Below are 27349 nucleotides of genomic sequence, written 5' to 3'. Positions count from 1 at the left end.
ATATATATATATATGGAATTTTGAATTTTTTTTTATCTTGTCTTAAGGAAAACACATTGGAAATTGGGTTTTACATATAGTACTTTACATAGATAGTCAAGACTTCTGATATCCCATTTGACATGTGTAAATCTTAGAGATACCCATACAACGGTGTTTTTATGAAAAATTTTATAAATATTTGATAAATGTTTTGTAAGTATTTTATATATGCACTACTGACCATATATCATAAAAGTATTTAAATACCCCAATTCTTAACTACTACATGTAGAACCCCAAGAATTTTACCATTTCACCACTTATGGGTTTCCATCGTCCTCTTTTAAACACATCGCCAATATATGCAAGCACACGTTCATACATGTTGTTTAGAAAGCACAGGCCTGACATTAACATCACCATTCCATCCGGGGATAACAAGAGTATTTTACTGTGAAAATTGCAAACATCACTCTAAAGAAATTTTTGACAATGTAAATTGTATTAAATGAATGCTCTAAGAAAATGGCAGCCAGCGGTTGCCGATTCACAAATGTTTATAAGTGGGTGAGTGGTCTTTAAATAGACTGTCTAGACGGTGGGACTTTATGGTCCAGTTGAAGGCATCAGCCGAAACGCGTCGACCGTCCTTTTGTATTGCACATGGTGTAAGAGAAGAAAAATAAAGTTACCTGGAAGGAAACTGCCGTGCTGTGGACACTCTGTGGGGTTCTGCTGAGTTGTTCTGCTCGACGGAGAGCGCACGGCGATCCACTTGGAATAAAAGAGTTGCACTACAAAAACCAGCATGCCACGGAGGTGGCCACGCCTATTTGGGCGGGTGAATTTTGTTTTAAGAGGAGTGCAATTGAACTGCTGTGTTCCTTCGTTGCACAGATGCCCGCAGCCCCTGAGGAAGTGATTTGATTCATGAAACGCGTTGGGCAGGACATTAATGCGAGGCGCTACAGCTGGCTGAATTTTGGTTTCCTTCGGTGAATAAATGATGGGATGATTTAACCTACTTGTTTTGTGGCGTCCCCACAGCAGGCAAACATTTGAGTTTGATATGTTGCGGCCCAGCCTGAGCCGCGAGGATCGCCCAGCTGCACTCAGTGCAGTCCTCTGCAGTGCCATTCGACGCTGTGGGTTCAGGAACAAGTTGGCCCACGGAGGATTGTAAATGCAAAACAGTCACCTGCAGTCAGCACCACAACCCACTGGGGACTTTATATTTTGCAGATCGACGGAGAGCGCACGGCGATCCACTTGGAATAAAAGAGTTGCACTACAAAAACCAGCATGCCACGGAGGTGGCCACGCCTATTTGGGCGGGTGAATTTTGTTTTAAGAGGAGTGCAATTGAACTGCTGTGTTCCTTCGTTGCACAGATGCCCGCAGCCCCTGAGGAAGTGATTTGATTCATGAAACGCGCTGGGCAGGACATTAATGCGAGGCGCTACAGCTGGCTGAATTTTGGTTTCCTTCGGTGAATAAATGATGGGATGATTTAACCTACTTGTTTTGTGGCGTCCTTACAGCAGGCAAACTTTTGAGTTTGATATATTTATATATGTATATATATATATATATATAATATGGAATTTTGACAAATTTTTTATCTTGTCAGGGAAAACACATTGGAAATTGGGTTTTACATATAGTACTTTACATAGATAGTCAAGACTTCTGATATCCCATTTGACATGTGTAAATCTTAGAGATACCCATACAACGGTGTTTTTATGAATATTTTATAAATATTTTATAAATATTTTGTAAGTATTTTATATATGCACTACTGACCATATATCATAAAAGTATCAGCCGAAACGCGTCGACAGTCCTTTTGTATTGCACATGGTGTAAGAGAAGAAAAATAAAGTTACCTGGAAGGAAACTGCCAAGCTGTGGACACTCTTTGGGGTTCTGCTGAGTTGTTCTGTATATATCTATATCTATATATATATATATATATGTACATATATATATATAAATCTCAGTACGCCTTCAAAACCACGGTCCCGTGTAAAGAAGAAAAGCACTCCTGGGGCGTTTCTGTTTTATTTTCACAGAAAAACTCGCACAACCAACAGACTCGTTTCGGTAACAACCTTTCTCGATGTTTACCGAAACGTCTGGCCGCCATGTTTTTAAACATTACATTGCCTGCAACAACATCGAAAACAGACTCGTATGTTTACCAATGTACTCGCAAATTAGACGTTCCAGTTGATAATAATACTATTATGGGATAATCTGCGCTCTGTCAGCAAATACTTAAATCAATCTAGTCCTGTATGGACTTCATCCCATTCCCCATATATGTTGCAGGTTCCACTTAATTAACTCGATGGGCTTACTAGATACACATTTACATCATCTGAAAAGCAAGATTGGAGAAAGAAAAGAAGAAGGTTCATGATCAATATATACATATCTACATCTTATTTACACATTCCTTACAGATTTCAGATTACACTCCCCTATACTTCGTGCCACATTGCCAAGCTCATCATTCTCCTAGATGTATGGCTAGCTCCTCACTGCTGTTGAGGCCCAGAGGTACCTTTGTTTGGAGATCCACTATAAACCTGGACTCCAATCTCTTTAATCTAAAGACTCTGTCGCCTCCCCGGGCATTCAATGGAACCTGGTCCAAACAGAAATAGCTCAATAAATCTCTGTTACGATGGTGTACTTTGTCGAAATGACGTGCCACCGGGTACGCCTCATCACCCTTAGCTATTGCCCTCATGTGTTCCAAAATTCTAATTTTGGCTGGATGGATAGTGCTGCCTACATAGCGTAGGCCGCACGGGCGCACGAGGCAATACACACGAGGCAATATACCACATAGGGGTACATCTCTCTGCAATGCAGCTCTGTGGCGCTTACTGGAGGTATGTAGTGGGCTAGTTGGACCCTCGGGACCCTCAGGATTCAATGGGACTTAATCTCCCAACTTAAAACAGACACAGGGTGCGTTTACAGAGGGGTGAGGGGAGGGGACGGGACCTGAGGTGACGTGTACAAACACACCCTGTGGCGTGTTTTAAGTTGGGGAAATAATTCCTCTTCAATCCTAGCCCACCAGGTGCTTCCAGTAAGTGCCACTGTGCTGCGTTGCAGCGAGGTGGCCCAGGCTGTGCCCCTTTTTACACCTCTCTGCAACACAGCTCTGTGGTGCTTAATGGAGGTACCTAGTGGGCTACTTGGACCCCAGGGATTCAAGGGGACTTAATCTCCCAAATTAAAATGGACACAGGGTGCGTCTACACACTGGTGAAGGGAGGGGATGGTGTAGGAAAGTAGCTCTATATATAGTGGGCCAAAGTAAAATCAGCAGAACTACAAATTCCGATTTACTCACCTGTTATCAGGAGAGACCACAGTGCTGCATCTTTGGGCCAGGTACTGATCCTGAAAAGTAATTTTTACCGTACTTACCAGTAACTTGAATTTCCTTCCATAGGTTAACATTGACTGGTTTCACTTGGAAATTCTTCTAAGTGTGGAGTTTTGGAACTTTGAAATATTCACCTAAAATCATCCGAACAACGAATTCCGATTTACTCACCTGTTATCAGGAGAGACCACAGTGCTGCATCTTTTAGCCCAGCACTGACCCTGAAAATTAATTCTAACCGTACTTACCAGTAAGTTGTATTTCCTTCCATAGGAATCCATTGTGTGGTTTTCACCAGAAAAGTTTCAAAGTGTCGATTTTCACAAACTACAAATATTCCTTAAAAATCGCCTGTATGACTTAGACGTTCTTTCAACTATTTACAGGAGATGTACCAGTGCTGGATCCAGGATCCACCACTGAGTAAGAAAAAGCAAAGATAACACTACTTACCTGCTAAGTGAATTTCCTCCCATAGGATAACATTGGTGATTCTATTTGAAAAAGTTTCTAAGTGTCAATTTTGAAAATACAATAATATTCCTTAAAAATCACTACTGTAACCAAAACGCTTTTACTCAACTGTTTACAGGAGATGTCCCAGGACTGAATCTAGGATCCAGTCCAAAGGTTAGAAAAGTAATCCATAAAGTAACTAATTGCATTTAACTAGAAATCCCCATTGAGCTCAATGTTGCATTGTGTTTCAGTAATTCATTCTGAGAAAGTATATTTTGTAATGTAATGTATAATGTCATTATATTGTAATTTAAAAAATAGAATATCTAAAAATAAATAGTAAATCAGTATCAAAAAAATAAATAGAAGATTTCATACATTTAAAAATTGTCATTTACAAAACCTTTGAAATTCACTGAAAAAACCATAGGTTTCAGACATGTTATAGTTAGGAATTAGCATTTAAAAAACCTTTCAAATTCACTGAAAAAAACATAGGTTTCAGACATGTTATAGTTAGGAATTAGCATTTAAAAAACATTAGAAATTCACTGAAAAAGCATAGGTTTCAGGGGTGTTATAGTTAGCTGGACATTTCACTCGTTCAAAACCATTGAAATTCTTCCGTTATAGTTAGTTCTGCTAACTATAACTCACGCCCCGCAATCCACTGCTGATGATGTCACATATTACATCATTTATGACATGGCCAGTGACATCACTGATGATATCACTGATGACATCTCAAATGACATCACTGATGACATCATCCACGTGACAATCAGATACACCTCATCATACACTAGTATAACCTTTCATCACTCACTGTAAAATACAGAGTACCATATTTGAATCCAGTGACACACCAATACAAGTTTCTAAAAACCCACTCGGTGATTCCTGCATCTACACACACATCTAATCACTTACCTATAGGTTCACTCGTACATGCTGCCAATGATCAATAGAACACTATCAAATATACTTATACACCTATATCGACAGTACACACCATCACACATCCTATTCACTTATGCAGTCATCCTACTCACTCATGCCAACAATGGATCATACTTACATTTACTCAGCCACACACTTATACAAACACCACTTCATTTATTCATATAGATAGTAATTCATACTTAGTGTTATAAAATCACTATTGCATGTATACACTGACTCTTATGTATACTTATTTATATACAACTGTCACATACACTGCCTTTTATTTTTCTAGTTTGTTGGACATGTACCATTGAGAGATCTATTTTCTCATCACCACACCCATAAAGATATTCACTCACCCAAACAACTGTAGTCTTAACCTCATATACCTACTAAATCAACTATTTACACATCTTTGGGCAGTCACACCCCCCCACCGAACCACACACACATGCACTCTCCAATACAAATACTCAGTTAACTAATCAATAACTAATATAGACTTTCACAGAGCTAGTAACCAACTGGTGCAGCAGTTTACACAACAACTGACAAAGTGATACAGATATTCACACAGTTTCGTCACTATCCAATATATTTAGTGAGACACTATAAATTAGTCCAGTAAACAGTCAATCACACTGCTACTAAATCCTACATCCAGATATTTATATATCCACTCATTCTTCAATGCAGATTGCTATATATATGATATATATTTAAATAACGAACCAAACCACATTCACTGGACGATGTCATCAGTGATGTCATTTGAGATGTCATCAGTGATGTCACTGACCATGTCATGAATGATTTAATATGTGACATAATCAGCAGTGGATTGCAGGCGCGTGAGTTATAGTTAGCAGAACTAACTATAACGGAGGAATTTCAATGGTTTTGTACGAGTGAAATGTCCAGCTAACTATAACACCCCTAAAACCTATGTTTTTTTCCAGTGAATATATATATATATATATATATATATATATATATATATATATATATATATATATAATTATAATTTTTTTACTACAAAAAAACAGCCGCCCACATCTTGTACGCAGTCAAAGTACGTTATAGTTACTATACAATATGAGTTATAGCTACTTGAGATAACTATAACTGGTGAATTTCAAACATTTAGTTAATCCAATCCAATCTAATCCAAAAATTCTTTATTTCGGTCAATAAGACCATAAAAGATGCACGAGTATACATTTTAACAACCATTTAAAAAAAAGGGATACAATTCTACATTCACATTACATAAAATGAGTGCGGGTCGTTCCAAACATGATGAGAGAAAGAGGGAACATTCCCTAATCAGGGAAAAAACATACATGAATTAATTAAAACCACAGTCCAGATTTTAAAAACAAGTTCATGGTTAAAGGTTTTATGAAATTAACAATTTTCTCCTGATGTGCCACATAGCCATGATGAATTTAGCCACAGCAAAGACTATGTGAGGCAGAGTACTAGTTCTTAAAACTCTGTAAGCATCTTTATGGCTCCTGAAACCCAAATTCCTGCACACGGGGACCAACCAGTATTTCCTTGGTCTGTGGTATGCAGGACAGAAAAAGAAAAGGTGGGTTTCTTCCTCATCATGGGAATTACAACCCGGGCAGCCCAATTCTGGAGCCTCCCAAAGCTCAGGCAATTTTAAACTGTACAATTCCTTCTTGACGAAGGCCAGCCATGGGATTCTATCTCGATGGTTCAAGGCCATTACGTGGGTGAGATCACTCCTATAGTGTTCGAGCTCGCTGGTGGACCAGAGCCTGTGCCAGAATCTTACTGGCTTGGACTCCAGCTCAGCAGCGATAGAAACTAAGCCCACATCCAGTCTCAGGGGAATCAGAGGTGTGCTGCGGGGGAGGGCTAGAAGACATCTGAGAAAGATGTTTTCTACTCTGGCGAGATCCGGTCCAGCCCTGTACCCCCACAGCTCACTGCCGTACATTGCAGCCGCTTTGGCTTGCGTTTTGTACAGTTCAAGTGCCAGACTTATAGGTTTGAAGGATGAGGTGTTTGCAACCTTTAGTATTGCACCGGATAGTTGGGTCGGCTTTAACCGGGATTTCACTATCTGGGGGTCCCAAGACAGATTCTCGTGAAGAGTTACCCCCAGATATTGAAAAGTTGCAACCCTTTCCAGGCTGGCTGTCCCCAGAGTAGGATTAGGTCTACTCCTTGAAGATGGGTTAAAAATCATGAATTTGGTCTTCTCTGTATTGATCTCTAAACCATGTTGTCTACAGAAAAGACCAAATCCGTCCAAAATCCTTTGGATCCCCATTGGGCTTTTAGAGAGCAGGAGGGTGTCGTCAGCAAACATAATGGCTGGCACCCTCCTGCCTGCCAGAAAAAGAGGGTTGTTGTCTTTAACGTCATCAAGGTGAGATATAACGCTGTTGACAAAGAGGCAAAACAGGGTCGGCGCCAAGACGCATTTAGTTAATCTAAAACAGTGATACCAAACATCCTAGAATTTTGTAAACCCATTATATTGTCTAGAAACTGGCCATTACAAGTTTCCTAGCACAATACTCAGGATGGCTTTACTGGTAATTTATAATATCTAAGGAAGGCCTTGGATATTATATGGACCTGCCTACTCATGCAGATAGGTCCTCACATGAAGTGTTGGGCACCCTACCTTATGTGGGTGATTTACCTAGTACTCATGCAGTCCTGGACAGGCATGGCACACTACCATGTCGACTCTTCTCTTTTAGCTGCACATTAACATGCAGGTTGCAATGGCATTTGTGCATGTTTGTGGTGAGAGGTCTCGGAGGGTGGCATAATACATGCTGCAGCCCTCAGAGGTCTTTGCCTGGCTACTATGCCCTTGGTACCATAGGTAGCCCTTACAAGGGGCTTATAGTTGTGCCAGAGTTGTGCCAATTGTGTAAACAATGGTACAGGTTAGGGAAGGAGCACAGGCCCTGGGAACCTGATTGGCAGGGACCCAGGGCACACTCAGTCAAATTGCATCAGGTATCTGGCAAAAGGTTATGGGGCAACCATGCCAAAAGGGCACTTTCCTACACAGGGTCACACACAAAAACAGAGAAATATATCTTGCCCTGGACCCCAAAAAACCTTAAGACTACACAGTGTACAAAGATTATATCAGTAGGCAGAGATCAGTTTAGATTGAGACATAGAATAGACAGAGATCAAATAGACACAGTCCACTTTCCCAGGGGGCCACTTACAAGGTCCCCACCTTGGGTAATTGCCCTCTTCGCCCTTGCCTCCCTCCCAGTTCCACGTCTACTCCTCACTTGCTTCCACTCTGGGGGGCAGGAAAGAGGCAGTTATTATGTGGCTTGGTGGAGTTCCTTGGACCTAGACCAAGTGATGACAGAATTGATAGCCTCTACCAGAGTGTTTGCAACCAATGGGGTCCACCAGGCCATGGAGTTATGACGGAGAGGGTTGGGCCTTAATTGTGGTGAGGTAGTGTCTTAAAGGTCTCCATATATGTTTGGGTCTGGAAAGCAGTGGTAGCAGTTCCGCATATACTTACAACTCCGCATCACAATATAGCAAAGAGTTCAGCCAGTGCTCGAATTTGGTTGCATCCTCCCATCCAAGAAGCACGCCACCTCTCTTTTAGATGTGTGATGAACTTTTTATGATGCCTGCAAGTCTCTCACCCATCGCAAGAGTGGAATTTGGGGTCTGTCTCTGTGCTGCAGTCAGTTATTTGAGTCAGTGTGGCTATCACCCTGTGTCAGTATAAAAGGACCCCATTGCATGCCCAGGCCAAATGCAAAGAGCCTGCCTCAGGCCCTCCGAATCTCATGCAATATGCGTCTTCCGGGAATCTCCACTTTCATAATGGCAGGGAAGTGCGATGGGCTCTCTGAGAAATTTTTATAATAGTTAATATGCATACGGCTACTGGAGGACACCAGGTCCATATGGGAACAGTAGAATGTCTATGTATCAATAGGAATCTCCTCTTCCATGTCCTCCTCCCACTTAGTTGTAGCAAAACACACCATCTCTGACAGATAATTCTGAATAAATTATTAGAGGTAAATCAACTATTTGGCATGGGGGCAGGAGGGTTAGGGTCACAAAGAAATCCATTGGTCTGTTGTTCATTCACATATTTATTCTGTCTACTATCTTATACAGCATGGGGCAACGGTTCAGGAAACCTAACTGTGAGTCACCGCAGTCTGCCCTTTCACAGGGAGCACATCCACGCACCATAGCAATGTGTGCTCGAGACTAAAAAATATTTGGTTTAGCCTATTTTTTATTTTTTTTTAATTGACGAGGACCTGGCAGCTTTGTCAGCAATAAAGATTTACAAACCCATGATAAAGGAAAACCATCATTGACAAGGCCAAAATTCTGGCAGCAAACTCCAGACCTGCTGCATTTGTCAATGCTTGTTTTGTTGTTGTAAAAGGCACAAAATAAAGTTTTCAGCCATGTCCAGACTTGCTGGCTTTGGAAATGTTCGTTCTGTTCATGCAGTCATTTTCCTGTTGCGCTGCCAGGGAGCGTATATGACACTTTTAGATCTTCCATGCGGGTGTAATTCCAAATAACCTTTTTATGTTTTCTCTGATGCAGCGGTTTTATCGTTTACCTTCTGGTAAATTATTGGAGAACTGTAAATGAAATGTTCAATGCAGATTTCTTGATAGACATTTTTCATTTGCTTTTCAGGCATTCACTGGGCAAACGGGCCTTTTCTGTGTGTCATTTATCATTCTGTTTAAAATGTAGCAGCTAACAATTTTACTTGTGGGCGAACTAGAAGCACATTATTGTACATTTTAATAGATGGAACACACTATTTATCAAGGTGGCAGTCAATATATTTAAGGCTAACAAATTGTTGAAGAGATACATACTGTTTTGTCTTCTAAAAAAAATTACTTTATTGCTTCAACAGGGAGACTAAAGCCGGGCCCTGATTTCTGCAGTGGTGTCACTGTGCAGGCAAAGGCACATGGCTATACCACGGTCCTTGTTAGCTACACACATGGTCATATTCGTCTGAATGCCAAATTAACAATTGCTGCATATCTGCCATTAAAGGTAAGCCTTGCTGTGGATTCTACTATATTTGTGTACTTAAGATGTTTTAAATGGTGTTCGAAGTGGACAGATTACAATTTGAAGTTCTCGAGTGAGTGGCAAATATGGTGGATTGCTTATAGATCGTAGTTTTAGTTTGAGGCACAGTGCCCATTTTACACACTCGAGCATTATTTTGTATCTGCAGAAGAGTATCCCAAGCAAAACCAATGGGGAAAGCATTAACACTTGCATTAGGTTTACTTTTTGCTAATTTTAATAATAGAGTTGAGAATGTTTCAAACTATATGGGGATTTTTTAATGTATAAAAGCGCTGGGCAATCGTGCCCAATTTTTTTTAGATACTTCAATTCAATTCTCAGTAACATAGATTTCCTGTTCTGTAAAACTGAACCTTTGCCTGCATTCCTCATTTCTTAATTTTTAGTTTTCCAATAGGGATTTAAGTGGGTGTTCGCTCCACAATGGGAGCTACTAATTGGGGCACATATGTATTACAGACAGTGCTTTTCCTCAGATTTATCTTGTTAGTTCAAAATTGTTGTGAGGGACAGTTCAGTATTCAGAGTTTTGAAACTTGAATGGGGACAAACCAATGGCTGTTGCTTAATGTTGAATGCATATTTAATGAGTGATGGATATCATGCGCAGCTTCCAGACTACGCAGTCATAGACTACACGAATCTGACATCTCCTATCAGTTGCTGTGATATCATACTTGTGTACAACCAAATTGACCTTTAACTTTGGAAGAGAGTGATATGCTACTGCCAGGAGCCCCTCCATCTACCTTCTGGTACTTATTCATGTGACTTAATAGTGACTCACAGCACCTTTGACCATAATGGGTGCTTATCCATAAGGGTAAATTGGGATCGTGCAGGTGTGGAGGGCTTGCAATGTAAGTTGAGAATGAATATTTGAAATTGCAGATGAGAAACTATCATCAAGGGAAACGGTACACCGTGGGGAAGTCAAGTGACTTGCACCTTGAACATTGCTCTCGTTGTCTATGAACCCATTGGAAATTCTGTATAAGCACAGAATCAGTGGACAATAGCTCCACGATTGCCCATGTACAATGTATCCCAATTGATTTGCCACATCCACCTCATTTATGTTGATTGCAATATTCATTGTCTTCTAGACTGTTGATCCTGCTTCGGTTGCATTAGTAACACTAGGATCATCCAAGGACATGTTGTTTGAAGGGGGGCCATTGCCGTGGGTCCTTGAACCATCAAAGTTTTTCAGGAATATCTCTGCAGAGGATGCAGCCAGCGTTGGCATCAACATCTTCACTCCTGCAGCATCTCGAAATCATTTGCAACATTGGATTAGAGTTACCTGCAGAGCACTGGGAGAACAAGTAAGTACAGAAAAAGGTTTTTCAGTTGGTGCAATTTTTTATTGGAGGAATGTTTGGGAGAATCGCTTGCAGGTCTTGTAGCACTTTCATCCAAGGTGAGCACGGATATATGCTGTGAAAGGGTTACGAAAGAGGATTCTTGGGTATTTTGGGTATTTTTCAAAAACAGATTTGGAGGATTATATTTCGTTTAGTCTGATTTTCTTTTTAAAGCGATTACCCTAAATATTAACTGGTTTTAAAATGTAGTTACAATTATTGAGCACTCTCTCATGATGAACCATGGAGTAGTCTACTTCTTGAAGAGTTTTTCCAATATAATTAAATAGATGGAACTGTTTTTATATGTCTAACTGGCATATTTTTTGTGGAAATGGAACAGCAATTGTTTTGGGTTTGTCAAACATGCAGCAGCATACCTAATAGGCCCTTATTACCTGGATGCACTGTTCATCATAGACACACAGCTTACTACCATCTCATCCTCCGTTTTTGAGATCACTCCCAATGGTTCCATTATTTGGTATCAAATGTGCACACAAAAGCAGTGGCGCCTCCCTATTACCTTAGTATTTGCTTAAGATATTTAGGCTATGCAACCCCTTGTGTGTGGATAGGACACAGCCTTTTGAGGTGTAAGAATTAGGCTGTGCCCAGCTCCTACCTCCCATCTCACAGGATGGCCCATCAAGTCACAAGTAAGCTCCCTTTGTGTGTGGCTGTCTATAGAGGAACACACAAAGCCTAGCTGTCACCCAACCTAGACTGAACAGAGACCAGCAGCCGGCACCAAATGACTAAAGTAAGAAATGCCAGCTTTCTAAAAGTGGCACTTTTAGAATTGCAATTTAAAATATGATATCGCCATATGTTGTGATTTTAAATTGTAATTCCAGAGACACCAGACTTGGGGGGCTTCTCTCTTTCCAATTGGAAATTAAACTTCTAAAATGTAATAAGGTAATCCCAATGTTATTCTATTAATGGAGCCAAAATCAAGAGTATAGTATTGAGATATTCCCCGAATTTTAAGCTGAAACTTATAATAGGTGTCCCTATCGAGACTGTCAAACAGTATGACTACTAGGGGACTCTGTTTGCCATGAAATTGCATTGGAAGAGTGATTCAGAAAGCAACCACAGTCTTGAGACACATGGCCAAAGTGATCCTGAATTTCAGTCATAAGGCAGGGGCTAGAAGTATTCGTATTATACTACAGAACCATAAACAAAATGAAGCAGCTCTCTATGGAGGTGAGCTCTGGTGGTATGTGAACTTCTGCTCATTGCAAGTGACGGAGAACAACCTTTTGAGAGCTCTGCTGAATTGGGGCAGGACACCCCTTTGTTAGCACCTTATGCTGAGTTTAGTTTCACCACAATTACAGAAATAGCAGCCCTTAGACCAGTGTTGTATTAGGTCAGACTAGTGAGCGAAGATCCTTGGTAGATGCAGCATCGGAAGGTGGTTCTGGTAGGAACGCTTGGTCATCGATGGAAAGAATATCTTGAATGAGCTGCAGTTGGGGTTTCTATGGTCAGACCCAAATAGAATAAGGTAGGGCACTGCTGATTTGATTTAAAATCACTATCATGATACCGATCTGGTGAAGCAATTCAGTGCGCTGAAGTCTGTGTCACTACCGGGCAATTATTTCAGTAGGGACCATGTCCCTCTCAGTATGTTATATTTGGATTTGATCTACCCTGAGTCCAAACGAGAATTATACATAAAATTCAGGTTAGGTACATTGCCGATTGGGGAAAATCTAACTAGATGCTTCAAGCTCCCCATTGGTTCAACTAATTTGAAGGGAAGGACAACCTATGACATTTGTTGCTGTTTTGTTCAATACGTCTTCGCTATCTTCTTCTCCTTTTTAAGCTCTATGGGGCTAATTGTATGAAATCTGCATTGTTGCTTTGCTTCAAGACTAACAATGAGTAGGTCCTTAATTCTTTAGTATCATATTTATGGGCTGCTTTGTCATGTCTGAAAGATTTGCCTGCAGTTTTAGGTATTAAGTCAATTGTGTGGCCTATATCGCAGGGGTATTCACTCCTGGGATCCCTCCTAAGTACTTATGTTCATGCATTTTCACTTTAATACGATGTTATCTCTGTTTTACTCACGGCATAGTTCTGTTACCTAATAGAGCTCTATTACATTTGTCTTGGCGATCTTTTTCATTCCTCCAACAGGACGTCATTTGTAGCTAATGTTCTATAAGTATCTTTTCCAGTTTTGACAGTTGCAGACCTATTGCTAGACTGAATTTTATCTGATATCACGTACCATGTTTTTATGCTTTCTCACAATCGCATCTTAACAGGTTGCATTGTAGGATATATATTACTTGATTTTTCTTGTGGCCTTATAGCTATTGTCTTCATAGGCATTAATCTCGAACATTAATGCTTGTTGATTTTCCACAAGAATGTACTGGATCTGATATTGATTGCTTTGTGTATCGTTTCTTGCACTGCACTTTAATAGGTTTTGTATTGCACTGAATTACTAATTGATTGTCCTTACTTTCCTTATAGCCGTTGTTTCCAGCTGTATTATTTTTTAGTGACGATAGTTGCTGATTTATTGTTTGATTGTTTTCTTATTAGATATTATCTAATGTGTCCCCATGCTTCCTTGCATTTACACTTTAATTAACAATACATAAATAAACTGAAAAACGACTTCTGGAGTTTTTCACTATCAAGACATGTAAAACTTAAAAGTACAAGTCCTGCCTTTTAAATTCTTTGCACCTTGCCCTGTGGGTATCACAGGGCCTACCTCAGGGGTGTCTTATATGTATAAAAAGGGAAGGTTTAGGCCTGGCGAGAGGTATATTGGCAGGTTGAAATGGCAGTGGAAACTGCACACACAGGCTCTGCAATGGTGTTGTGAAGAGCTTTGTACATGTGGGTGAAGATCTTAAAGTGTGTGGATTCAGTGGAGTTTCTTAGGTAAGGTGTGATGTGGGTCTTGTGTGGGAGATTGAGGGCTAGTCTGGCTTCTGCATTCTGGATGCAGGGTTGTCTTTACTGGCTTACCTTGATATGTAATTGACGCCCCTAATGCCCAATGGATTGTTTTTTTTCCTGTTGTGTTTTGATGTACAAGCAACAGTGGAAACGAATTGAACAGTCTCTGGGGATTAAAACACTTCAACTTCTGATTTGGTAGTATAATGATAACTCCAAAAATAATAAATGTGAACCCCATTTCAGGGTTTCCAGCTCGGCTATAGTAAATGTGTTTACATAAGAGATATAGATCAGATGGAAATTTGTCCATGGACTCAACTCAGGCTGAGCATGGTTCTGTCATTAATACATAGATCAACAACATAGAAGTCCTTTGAGATTTCTAAAAATATTAATTTTGGTGATGGTACACATTTTGAACACATCTCCGCTAATGTTCAAAAGATGGGGCTGCCTGTATTTTTCAGTGCTAACAATCGTTGACAAAGCTGTTAAGTTGGTTTGTAGAGCATGTGAACACCCAATCCGCACAACATATACACGTCAAACCTATTGGCTTTGACAGTGCTTATTTCAGCTTTTTGAAACCTGATATCAGATGTAGAGTAGTCCCTATTAATTTCCATTGGAGGTGGCAGGGCAAACCCAATCAAGAGAAAAAAGGAGAGATGAAAATGCTCCTGTTGGCATTTCTAGGTTACGATTGCAAGTGTGGTTGGAGATTCCTGAGCAAAGAAACCAGTAGCTAATGAAGGGTCAACCAAATCCCCTTAAAGTAGGCATAGAATACAATTCTACTTAACATGAAGTGTGCAACACCGTACACATCAAACCAATAATGGCCTTTAACTAAGACCACCAAGACGTGTCATTTGCTAAAACCTATGTATTTAAGAAAGATCAGAAAAATAAGAGGAAGCATGGTCCAGATAACATATTAATAATATTGTCCTTAAGACATATGTATAAATCAGCTCCATGTGCTGCAAAAAGTCCTCTTCTGAATGTGATGAAGTGGTAAAACATTGCTGAATTGTCCAATAATTGATTTCTGAAACTGGAAAAATAATATTTTGATGAATATCATTCAAACTAAAAATCTGCAATAGCTAATACTTTGACATTCAAGGTAACCTTCAACATGATGCCCTGAATATCACCAAGTAAATAGTCTAGAAAAATGCAGTATGATGAAAGACCACTTCCCATAAGAATTAGTAAGACTTTTGTACACGACCCAGAGACTGCTGCATTTGAATGACTTACTAGCACATATCAGTCCATACGTGGATAGTCCGATATATCTGTAGGATTAGAATGTCAAAGGCAGTCAGTTTAAAAGAATTTGCAACGACTGTAGGTGACTGTTATGTGATCTTATAGCGAGGTCATTGGCAGTGCTTGGCTTTGCATAATGTAGAACTGAGGAAGTTCAGTTGTTTCTTGTTTAGCATTGCAACCAACCCTTCCCACTAGACTAGATGTATATGGCTTTCATCCATGCGCAGTGGGATCTGGAAGCATGGCACAGAATATGCCTTGGACTTGCATCCGTCACAACCGCCCCAACTGAATCCTGCACCTATCTGACACTTCCACAGTGCGCACTATGCATAGTCATTGGCCATACACCTTTGCACAAGGAGTCTGGGTTTCAGGATTCAAAGCCCAAAAAATAAATTAAAAACTCAACCAAAAAGCCATTAGAAAGAGTTGGCTCACAGAATCAGTTTACCTACAGTCGGCTTAACAGATCCTGTGACAAAACAGGAGGCTTTTTCCTGAGGGCAGTAATTTTGCGTCTTGTTTCCCTTACCACACATACTTTCTAATTGTAAGGAGATAGTCTAATTTACCAACCACAATGCCCTTAGCCCCCCACCCCTTTAGAAAAATGTTTTTGTTAGACATGATCCTTTAGTGCTCCTATAATTGCTGCTGCAACTGAAGTTTTCATTTGCAGCTAGCCAGTCACATCACTGTTTTTCACTGAGCCTACCTCTGTCCACGAGCACACTTTGGCCGAAGGAAAAATATTCCATATTCCAATCCTATGCCTTTGTTTTTCAATTTTTGGTTGATACGTTCAGCAAATTTAAACTGGAAGCCTAGTTGTCAAGATACCTACATAGTTTGGTACCTCATTTGACCGTTTTTCTCACAATGGCTGAACACTTTTTCAATGCTTTTTGCCTTGATTATTTAAAGCTTCACTTGGACTACACCAGTATACCTCCTCCAAGATTGCCGCAAATGTGTCCATTGTTTTTTGCTATAGAATTTTCCCTATGGCAGTTGACAAGACTGTTGATCATTAAGGTTCCTCCTATAACATTTGAATCCCTAAAAATGTTCACAAAACATTCTTAAGTTTCTTTTTTTTTTAAACTTCGACTATTAATATCACCAACTTTATAATACGTCACATAATATACATGCCGATTTATTGCACCCTTTTTTATTCATACTCATTAAATATCTACCTGATCAACGTTACAACGAAATCATGTTAAGGTAAAGTTAATTCTTGCTATGTGATTATTTTCCCATTAAAGTAGAGTCTAAATAATTTGGTTTTATCCTTTTATTGGATACTTTTATTTGAATCGGACTATTTTAGTTTTGGAAGTGTGCACTTGGTACACTGGTGTGTGGAAATGCTGCTTTCATTTCTATTCAGCATTTACCAGCAATTTTCATAGTGGTGTCCTTCTGCTTGCTGTAGCCTGTCTCTGTACTAGAATCATAGAGAAAGTAGAGCCATAGAGTGTAGACATGATCTGATGGGGTTATGAGTTGTTGGGCGCACCTGGAATGAATAACACGTCTTGATATGTTCAAGAAATCCTTGTTTACCATGAAAATAGTCACAATAATGTGCAAGAAAAAATAGTCCAGGTAATTGTATTTTTGATCATAGAGTGGGGTGAAGAGCTGAGCTCTGAGATGCCTGGAAAAGTCATGCTGGAGCTTGCTTATTTTCTTTCTTTTCCTTGTGTTTTTGGTCAGCAACAAATATTAAATTATGTGAATTCTGCAGTGTAGTAAATGTAAGTGCGTTGAGAAACTTGATAATTTCTCTGTTTTAGTGCTTTTTCTAGCGTTGAAAACCAATGTCTGATTTATAGTACTTAAGCACGATAATCAATTTGTTTCCTTCATTCTACATTTTATTTAGAGTGTAATTCATGCATAATGCTTAGTCCTTATTACCACTGTGCTCTTTCATTGGTTAAATCCTCTGCGTGTGATCTCTGTTGTAAACATGTGGGAGTCCGGTAATTATGCACTACAAAGAGTTCTGATTCACATAGCACAGCATGATTTGGCTAATGTTCTGCTTTTGCTTTGTACAGGTAATAGCGCTAACAGTTGGAAACAAACCCTCTGTAACAAACCCTTTCCCGGCTATCGAGCCTGCAGTTGTGAAATTCATCTGTGCTCCCCCATCAAGGCTTGCATTGACTCCCATCTATGCAAATCCTCAGTTTGATGCCTCCTGCCCATTACTACAGCAAAACAAGCAGGTGGTAAGTAGAAAATGTACTTAGTGTGTTTAAAAGCATCAGTTGCTGTTACATTTACAGAGGTCCATGCTGCAAATGTGATTTCAGTAAGAAAGATTTCCAATAATGAAAATCTGAGTACAGTTGTAGAAGAAAAAACAATGATCAACCCGGTGAGTCTGCACTTGTCTGCTTATGCAATTGGTCATAGATGCAGAGCATGACAATTAGATTCAATTGATAAAGGAGAATGTACATGTTCAGTATTCTTTAAGTGTTTGTTCATGTAATCAATCAATCAGTGGGTTTATAGAGAGTTCTACTCACTCGTGAGGGTCTCAAGGCGCTGGAGGGGGTAGGCAACTCCGGCTCAGTCGAAGAGCCAGGTCTTGTTAATTAATTAAAACCATACATGTAGAATAAAACAGTACAGACGATTAACATAAAAGAACATTTCATATTAAACATACCAGCCTCTTATTCAAATCCTAATTACTTTAAAACTGTGCTTTAAAATTTATAACAATTGTTGCAAAAAGTCCATCAAGGTGTGAAAGTGTGAGTTTCGTAAAATACTAGCCAATAGAGTCACTAAGTTCATCAATACATTGAACATAACGGTCATAGTGCAAGCATTTCCCTAGGATGATTGATCATTGGTTGTTGCTGAAAAGCATTAATCTACGAGCTCCAAGTGAGATCACTAGCATTACAATCTTTTGTGGGAGTTGGTGGTATTCAATAGCTTCTGTGGCTGTTTTGTAGCAGTTTTTTTCCATGAGTTTCCCTGCCCTGTTCCATACACCAGAAGGTTGCACACATCCGCTGCTTACTTCATGCACTCTCATATGATAGAGACATCTAGACACAGATTCTTTACCTTAGAATTTCCTAGGCGTCAGATTGGATCTGGAACATTTTTCATTGAGCATTACCCTTGTCGTTGTTCCGACTTGCGGAGTAATGGTATGCGGAATCACAACGCGGTCGTTGTAATGACCGCGTTGTGATTGCCTGCGTGGAAAAAGTTTTGTGGTAAACGTTGTTTACCATATATGTGTCGCCATGGTACACTGATGCCAGTTGCTTTCTTTCCGCACCAGCCAGGGCATATCCATGAAGAGAGGGTACCCTCTGCCACTTTTTGACAGGATTTTTTTGACGTTTTGCCACATATTTTTCGGTGTGTAGGTTTTTCTAACTCCAACATGTTCAAGAAGACCTCTGGATTCAAACCGTGCTGTGCCTGCCACTGCGCCATGTCAGTGACGGATCCACACCTGATTTGTCGTTAGTGCCTGAAGCACGAACACAACTCGAAGTCGTGTTCCAACTACCTTGCCACGGCTCCAAAAGCTTTCAGGAAGAGTTAGTGCCTAAAGCTGCTTGCGGTCCGGTGCTTAGCACCACGTCGTTCACACCAGAGGTCTCATTCTCGGTCACAAGAAAGGTCCAGTCACCGCTCCGGGAGTCCTAAGTCCTCATCCTCCCACTCGAAGTTGTCGTGTAGGTCAGGTCAGAGACATAAGAAGCACAAGAACTCGATGCCTGCTTTGACTACTCCCTGTCTGTCGGCCGAAGTGGAGGAGGAGCCTCGTCACTCTAGGCCTCATTCTACAGAACCTGTGCCTATGTCAGCTCCACGCTTTCCTGTCTTCCCATGAGCCTAAGTGACCCCCGACCAGTTCAAAGAATTTTATGATGCCATCTCCCTCATATTTGGATGGCCTAACCCTCCTGGTGCGCTTTCGGGTCCCAGAGACTCAGAGGAGGCTCCATTGTGTTCCCCTCCTACGGCTCCTGCTCCGGTAATGGATCTGGCCCAGCACCGGTCGTGCCACTGTGACCTTCCCCAGCCCTGCGCAGAGACTCCGGGCTCCGGCAGCGCAGCCCCATTTTCATCCCCTACGACCTGGAGCCAGATCAGTGCCTACCAACGACAAATCTGCCATCTATAGCACCCTTGGGAGACATATTTCAAACGTATGGGAATGGAGGAAAATTTAGAGGGATCGTTGGACCCTTTTCAAGACAAACTTGAAATGGACTGGTGTGAGGAATTGGGTGAGGCGATGTAGGACTGATTACCTCTCCAGATTCAGGCCTGCTTTCTCCCTCCACCCTGGCTAATGAGGAGGTAGCTGCTTATGCTATTTTGTTGAGAAGGGCAGCTGAGTTCCAGGACCTTCTGCTTCCTTCGATGGAAGTCAAAACCAACATCTTGACGAAGGTCGTGGAGCCAGGTGTCTCCTCCTTGGAAACCCCTTCTGTCATTCATTGGTGCCTTGAATTATGTCCTTCTGGGAACCTTGTCCAAGCCCAGCGCAGGGGGCTCGTGTGAATAGGGCAATTACCCGCCACTATAGTCCTCCCCGGACCATTCAAATTTCCTCACTAAATACCTTGCCCCTGTGAGCTTGGTGGTCCAAGCCTCAACCTCACAAGGCGCATTGCCTTCTGCACAATCAGCCATCTCCTCCACCATTGGCAAAACCTTACATAGAACAGGTGGGTTCTTCAGATGGCCCAAAGGAGCTACTTCCTCCCCTTTGAGACTACCCCTCCCTCAATGCCTCCAGCTTATGGCCAGCGGATGGAGGATGACCTGGCTTTGATGCTGGAGGATGACTTGACTCTCTTGGCCAAGGAAGCCAGAGAGAGGGTTCTGGTGGCAGAAAGAGGCTGTGGTTGCTATTCCAGCTACTAACTAGTCCTGAAGAAGGAAAAGGGCTTGTTCCCTATCCTAGATATGCGATCCCTCAACTACTTCCTCTAAAAGGAACATTTCAAAATGGTCACTCGAGCTCAGGTCTTGTCTGCCCTGGACCCAGGTTACTGGATGGTAGCATTGGACTTACAGGATGCCTGTTCTCACATTCCTGTCCTGCCTGCCCATTGGTGGTAGTAGAAGTTTATGTTGGGCCTCGAGCACTTTGAGTTCACTGTGTTCCCCTTTGGCCCTACCAGCTCCCCTCGGGTGTTCACCGAGGTGATGCCGGTGATCACATCTTATCTGTGCAGATCAGGGGTGCCATTCATCCCTTATATCGATGACTGGCTGTTAAAGGCGATTTTGCCCTAGGCTGTTGTCTTCCACCTCCAGACTATGGTGAACCATCTGCACTCACTGGGGTTCTCTATCAATGTGCTGAAGTCACACAGACTCCCTCTCAGAGACATTCCTTTTCATCAGAACTCTTCTGGATACGTCGCAGTTTCAGGCCCATCCTCCCAAACGGCGAGTCCATGATTTTCAGACTGATACAGATGTTTCAGAATTTATTCTGAACTTCAGTGAGAATGACGAGGCTGCTGGGCCTATGGCCACCTGCATCCCACTAGTGACACATGCCAGATGGCATATGCGGGCTCTTCAGTGGGACTTTAATTTCTAGTGGGTGCAGCATCAGGGGAATCTCTCCGACATGGTCCAGTTTTCAGAGAGAACTGCACAGGACCTGCAGTTTTAGCTTACATCCTGCGATTGGGTCAGAGGCAAGACACTTTTCCTTCCCCGAGCTGACCACACAGTAGTGACAGATGTATCTGGAATGGGGCACCCATCTGGCAAAGATGGAGATCAAAGAACTCTGATCTCTGGCGGAATCGGGACTCCACATCAACTTGCTGGAGCTCAGAGTGATTCGCTTGGCTTTGAACACCTTTCTTCCTTCAATCAATGGAAAGCTGGTTCAAGTTCACAGAAAACACCACTGCCATGTTGTACTTTAAACAAACAGGGTGGGGAGGGGTGGGGTCATGGACCCTTTTTTAATAGGCCCTGCTTCTCTGGACATGGCTGGAACAGCAGGGCACTTCCCTGATGGTTCAACACCTGGCAGGTTCTGTGAATGCCAGGGGGTACAAACTCAGCCGTCCATGCCTAGTGGATCATGAATGGTATCTCTATCCAGAGGTGGCGCAAGGTCTTTTTCATCAGTAGGGAGAGCCTTGGTTAGATCTGCAGAAAACCTGCAATGTCTGCAGTTTTGCACGCGTAAGTTTCCAAGGTGGCTCTCACTCGGAGACGCTTTTCGTCTTGAGTGAAGCTCAGGCCTCCTATATGCCTTTTGGGCCATACCACTCCTGCCCAGAGTACCCAAGAAGACCAGCAGGGACTGATCCCAAGTCATTCTTGTGGCTCAAGACTGGGCATGGAGCGTCTAGTAGACCGAACTTCTCCTATTGAACATCGATCCTCCGATCAGGTTGCCCCTTTGGAAGGATCGTCTGTCACAGCAGCAGGGGAGGGTCCTCCACCTGAACCTGTCAACGTCACACCTTCTTACGTGGAGATTGTGCTGCATCATTTGATAGTACTCAACCTTCCTCCTAAAGTCTGTAGTGGTCTTTTGGTAGCCAGGCATCCGTCTATCAAGACCGTATATGCCTGTAGGTGGAACACATTTGTAAAATATTGTACAGATTGATCTATTGCTCCTCTTTCTGCTCCCCTCTCTCAAGTTCTACTTTTTATTTTGACCCTTACCCAGCAGGACTCTGCTCTAGGCACTCTCAAAAGGTACCTTTCGGCCTTCTCTTCCTTCTTGACGCTGCTAGACCAACCCTCTATATTCAACTCCCCTACTGTAATTAGATTTCTTAAGGAACTTGTACATATGTTTCCACTTGCCCCTTTCATCATTCCTCTGTGGGAGCTTAATTTGGTTCTCACATTCCAGATGTGTTCTCCATTCGAACCTCTGCACAACTGCCCCCTCAGGCTACTTACCATTAAAACATACTTTTAATTGGCAATACCTTCTGCCAGGAGGGTTAACAAATTGCACGCTCTGTCATCTAAGCCTCCTTACCTGACCATCTTCCCTGATAACTTGGTGCTTCACACCAGGGCCTCTTTCTTACCGAAAGTGGTAACTCCATTCAAGGTGGGGCAATCAGTCATCTTGTCCATTTTCTACACTCCTTCGCACCCCTCCAAAGAAGAGGAGTGACTTCACCAATTGGACCTAAAAAATGTGGTGGTGTTCTACCTTGACCGCATAAAAGAGTTCCGGAGGAAGAAACAACTCTTCGTGGGATGTGTTGGATCAAATAAAGGTTGTGCACTGCAGAAGAGTATTCTATCACAATGGGGTTTCCTCTGCATCAAACTTTTATATGAACTGGCAAAAAGCAACCTCCTGAAGGTTTAAGGGCTCACCCAACCAGAGCTAAGGCTGCTACCACGGCATTGCAATGTGGCGTTCCAGTTAAACATTTGTCAGACAGCAATGTGGGCATCGCTGCACACGTTTACCAAGCACTACTACCTGGACAGTCCAATTGACAGGTATGTCTTTTTTTGGCCGCACTTTCCTGCAAGACTTCCTGGTCTAAACTTGTCCACAGTCCCTCTTCCCGGCAAGGTATTGCTTGGGTAACTATTCTAAGGTAAGGCATCTGCAGCTAGATGTCTCTATCAGATGGATTTACCTTCAGTGATGCCTTATCTGGTAGAGATATGATGTAGCCACAGATTCCTTACTGGCCCACCCATCGTCCTCGAACTGCAGGCACATTTCTAGGGTTAGGTCTGATCCTTTTCAGGGCACTCTAAACACACCACTCTGTGCTCCTAGCATGAAAAGTAACTGATCTCAGTGTGCTGAGGTGACTCATATAGGTGACGCAGATGTCACAATGGCCGAGATGACGCCGACAATGTCGAGTGGAGCTGACTGACGCCATCCACTGGTGCAAGGGTATTGCTCAGTGGAAGATCTTCTGGATCCAGTCTGACACCTGGGGAATTCTAAGGTAAGGAATCTGCGGCTAGATCATGTCTCAACTTGATTAGGCATTACCGAAGGTAAGTAACCTGTCCTTTAGCTCTCTTTTGATTTCAATCAGAACCTGCTTTTCTCATGTTTAACAATTATGTATGTAGGGTCGGAGTGCTGTTTTACCTTTAGGTTTTATGCTGTTTCTCACACTTTTTTCTTCTTTCTTCAGTTTGTGTTGATACATACTTTAGGCAATGCACTTTTTTTTATATCTCAATTGCTTGTCTTCTGTTGCATGCTATTGTTGTCTGTGCTACCATTGATATAGATTTTCCCAGAACCAGCTAGCACTCATACAGAATAAGGCTTTGACACAGTAGCCTCCGGTACTAGCTCAGGCTAAAGGATATCAATACAACTGGTTGTTCATCTTCTCATGGCTCTTTTGCTTCAGGGTTCTCTGGCGTCCTCCACCCCTCTTTGAGAAATTGGAATTAAGTGTAGAAAGATTTTGCACATCCAACATACCAGAACATAATTTTTACAGTTGATAAGACTTGCTGTAATTTGTTGTGGTCTATGCTTGAAGCTTGCTGACATTCTAGCCTCAAATCAGACTCTTTGAGTGGCCTGAGTACTATGAAGAAAGCCAGAAAGGCTGTTACAACTCCTTTGGGATTGATGTCTTTCCAGTTTACAGAGCTTTACTGGGCAGTTCCCATTGGTTGAGGTGTTCTGAGAGAAGTCCCATTCTAAGTGGGCTACGTAGTCTGCACAAATATCAAGCAGCAATGATAGTTTTGACTCTGTCTCTACTAATTTCCCTCCTATCCTGATGACAAATGGGCCTCAGGCAGTGGGTGGCAATCTCCAGGTCTGGTGAAAGCCATGCTTGTGTATCAAAGTCTGTGTGCTCTTTGAAGCTCCATGCCTTGACATGCTAATTTACTAGCCTTCCTGTTGGTTGGAGCAGTAAACACCTTTCTCCAGAGCAGGCATTGTTTCTTATCTCGGAGAGAGGGCTCTCACCTCCAAGGGCATCAGAAACTCATCTGTGGTGACAGGCTGGACAAGACCAGTCAGCCAGCACACTAGAGGACTAGTAGGGTTCAGGGGGTACCTCTAAAGTACCCTCTGGGTGCATTTATTAATAAATCAATCACTGGAATCCGTGTAGGTTTATTAATACGAGGTGTTTGATACCAAATACCTTATGTTTCAGTGAAGCTAATATGTAGCTGACCTGTGCCCACTACACACCTAAAGATGGTTTCCCTGTTCTCTTGTAATATCCAGTGATGGAGCTAGACATCAGAGGGCCATATCTGCGCATGCAGATATTTCCTCAAATAAAATATAATTCACTGTGCCTTTAGGCCTGCTGAAGGGGTGACTTACTCATATTAAATGCATTGACTTTGGCATGACACACAAGTTTGCCCTCTCATGTTTTCGCTCAATGGTTTGCACCATGTCACACAGCCTGCACTGGCTGTTGTATGGAATTTGTGTGTGGAGCCTTAGGGTGGCATAAAATATGCTGCAGTCCTTAGAGACCCTCTTTAGTACCCATGCCATATGTACCAGGGGTACAATTTAGTAGGGACTTACAGGATTCGTAAAGTCCTTTGCCACTTGTCTTTACAGCTAGGCATCTTCATGTTTTAAGGCAAGAGCACTAGCACGAAGTTCTGGTTAGCAGGCCCCACTGCAATGTCAGGGTTGAAAACCCAGCATCTAATAGCTAAAAAGGGGGCATAAAGAGGGGTGACAACTGCAACAAAAACCCAGTTTCCTAAGGTTACTGAGACAAAGCGTCACTTTGCTGAGCACTGTGGTTAGTTATGGGATTATTGGCAATGGTATGTCACACTCCACTCATCTCTAATTCCAACTTTGATGTAATGTGCTCGTCCTCCTCAACTTCTTAGAGGTAAGAGAGTTCAGCTGCTGTGACCACTAATCATGTCAAAACCATCTTATCAAAGGAAAAAAGGAAGGAAGGAAGGCTTACTGCTGGTATCTCTCCATCAGTCCATTTTGTTACAGACCAGTTTTATTCTTCCATGTACATGTGTTCAAACAGAAAGCTGCCTTTCTGCCCTTAAAGTTTTTGTTCCACTTCCTGCTGTCTATTCAAGAGGGTTGGGGTTCCACTAAAGGCAACCGCACAGCCTTTTTACATATGAAAGCAATGGAAAACTCACACATCATTGCTCAGGTTGGGCTGGCAGTGTGACTCCTCCCACAAGTCAGTCATTGTCAACTCCATCTTAAAGAGCTTAGGACAGTTCCCAGTCCTTAGGTGAATAACTGCTCCTTTAAATGGAGCACCTCAGACATTCTAAATCTGCCTATCTCAAATGTCAGTTTTTCTAATAGAATTTGTTAGCCTAGGATTAGCCAAATGCCAACCTAGAAATGTGCAGAGCCCTGTGCCATATTTCAGCAAAGCTTTTAAGCCAGTGCTATCAATGCCAAGCTAAAAACCAACAAAGGCATGTTACTCTTCCTGGCACAGTGTTACAGCTTTGGATTCGTTAAATATCATTCAAATCAACCTGGAATAAGAAAATACAGCTCCTGACACACATTTCGCTCTTGTTAATGCTTGCCAGATTTGCATAGTTTAGCCAAGAGAGAAGGTGGCTACCCAGGAAAAGTTTAGACAGAGCCCTGGCAAGATTAGAGCGCTGCATAAGTTAGGAAAAAATCAAGTAGAGAAATGTGGGTAGTTGCCTTTGTTTAAATGGTGTGATGCTCCTTTATATTGTGCTTTTCTACACCACCAACACTCTAAATCTGCCCACTTCACCTCTCTGTTTTTGTAGTTGAATTGTTTTTTCAAGTTGAAAACTAAGCACCTGGCTGCCTTGGAACTTGTGTTTTGGCACACATTCTTTCAGACCGATGCTTGTCATTTATCTGTGGGGTAAGATGTCCCATGTAGACAGTAAATAAATAACACAAACTGAAATGCTCTGTGTGCTGTCCCCTCCCCACAGAGCAGTAAAAGATAAAAAGTAATGAAATTAAAACATTGAACAGATGGTGAGAATAAAGACAGTGCTAAAATATGACACTTTTGCAAAAGTAGTGGAGCTTTGCCTTTTTTACTTATTTCAATTTATTTTTATTTTTGTTGTTCATAATTATCTTGCAGGATACAAACCCTTTTTAAATTTTATTGTTTTAAACCTTTACCACTCTGGGGACGGAAAGGGCTAGAGGCTGGGTTAAGGTGTTGTGCTGGTGGGGACTAGTGTTGTTTTATGCAACAACAATAACCCTCCGTTTCCTTTGGCAAGGAAAGGAGGATATTAAACAAAAACCTCGGATGCAGTTCAGAGGCAGGGGAGGTGCAACACTAAACATCTAGCCTTGGTATAAGTGACTGACAAAGTGTTAAGAATAAAACTGGGGTCATCCTTTGTCTTTGAACAAGTAGTGGAGGAGGGGATATAGATTGAATCCTTTCAGGTGTTTATACGAGGCTGGTTGGGAAGAGGTAAGGATCTCCACAGTTATGCATTATGGGGCTTTAGATTGGGAGTGGCCTGGACAATGTGAATTCTCCTGGCTGCATGGCAAGACTGGGGAAAATTGTTTACACTGCAGGCTTGTGGCAATACATATTTGTAACACCCTCATGTCCTGGCCTGTATGAAAGGCAGTTGAAAAATCTGTATTAGTAGTTTTATCCAAGGTTTGTCTACATGTGCCTAATTTAGGTTCGCTTTCCTCTGCGATATTATTTTGTCTTGTTTGGTTTTGTTCTTTTTGTACCCAATATTTTCAGTTCTCATATTTTTTTGACAAAACGGGTGAGTTTACCCACCTAACAGCAACATGATACACCATGAATATATTTGGTGGTGTTTGTAT

The 27349-nt window shown here is 41.8% G+C and overlaps 1 protein-coding gene across 1 annotated transcript in view; it reads left to right on the top strand.

Moving 5' to 3' along the window:
* NUP210 (nucleoporin 210) overlaps positions 1–27349 on the top strand; it is a 524741-nt gene that overhangs the window by 269447 nt on the left and 227945 nt on the right. The window contains exons 14-16 of the mRNA XM_078661451.1: positions 9729–9874; positions 11023–11244; positions 17589–17762. Of these exons, the coding sequence (XP_078517577.1) occupies positions 9729–9874; positions 11023–11244; positions 17589–17762 (542 nt within the window). The remainder of the gene's footprint in view (positions 1–9728; positions 9875–11022; positions 11245–17588; positions 17763–27349) is intronic.

The sequence above is a fragment of the Lissotriton helveticus genome, chromosome 9, assembly GCF_964261635.1.
Source record: "Lissotriton helveticus chromosome 9, aLisHel1.1, whole genome shotgun sequence".
In the NCBI taxonomy this organism is placed as follows: domain Eukaryota; kingdom Metazoa; phylum Chordata; class Amphibia; order Caudata; family Salamandridae; genus Lissotriton; species Lissotriton helveticus.
This window is presented reverse-complemented; position numbering and strand designations above follow the sequence as displayed.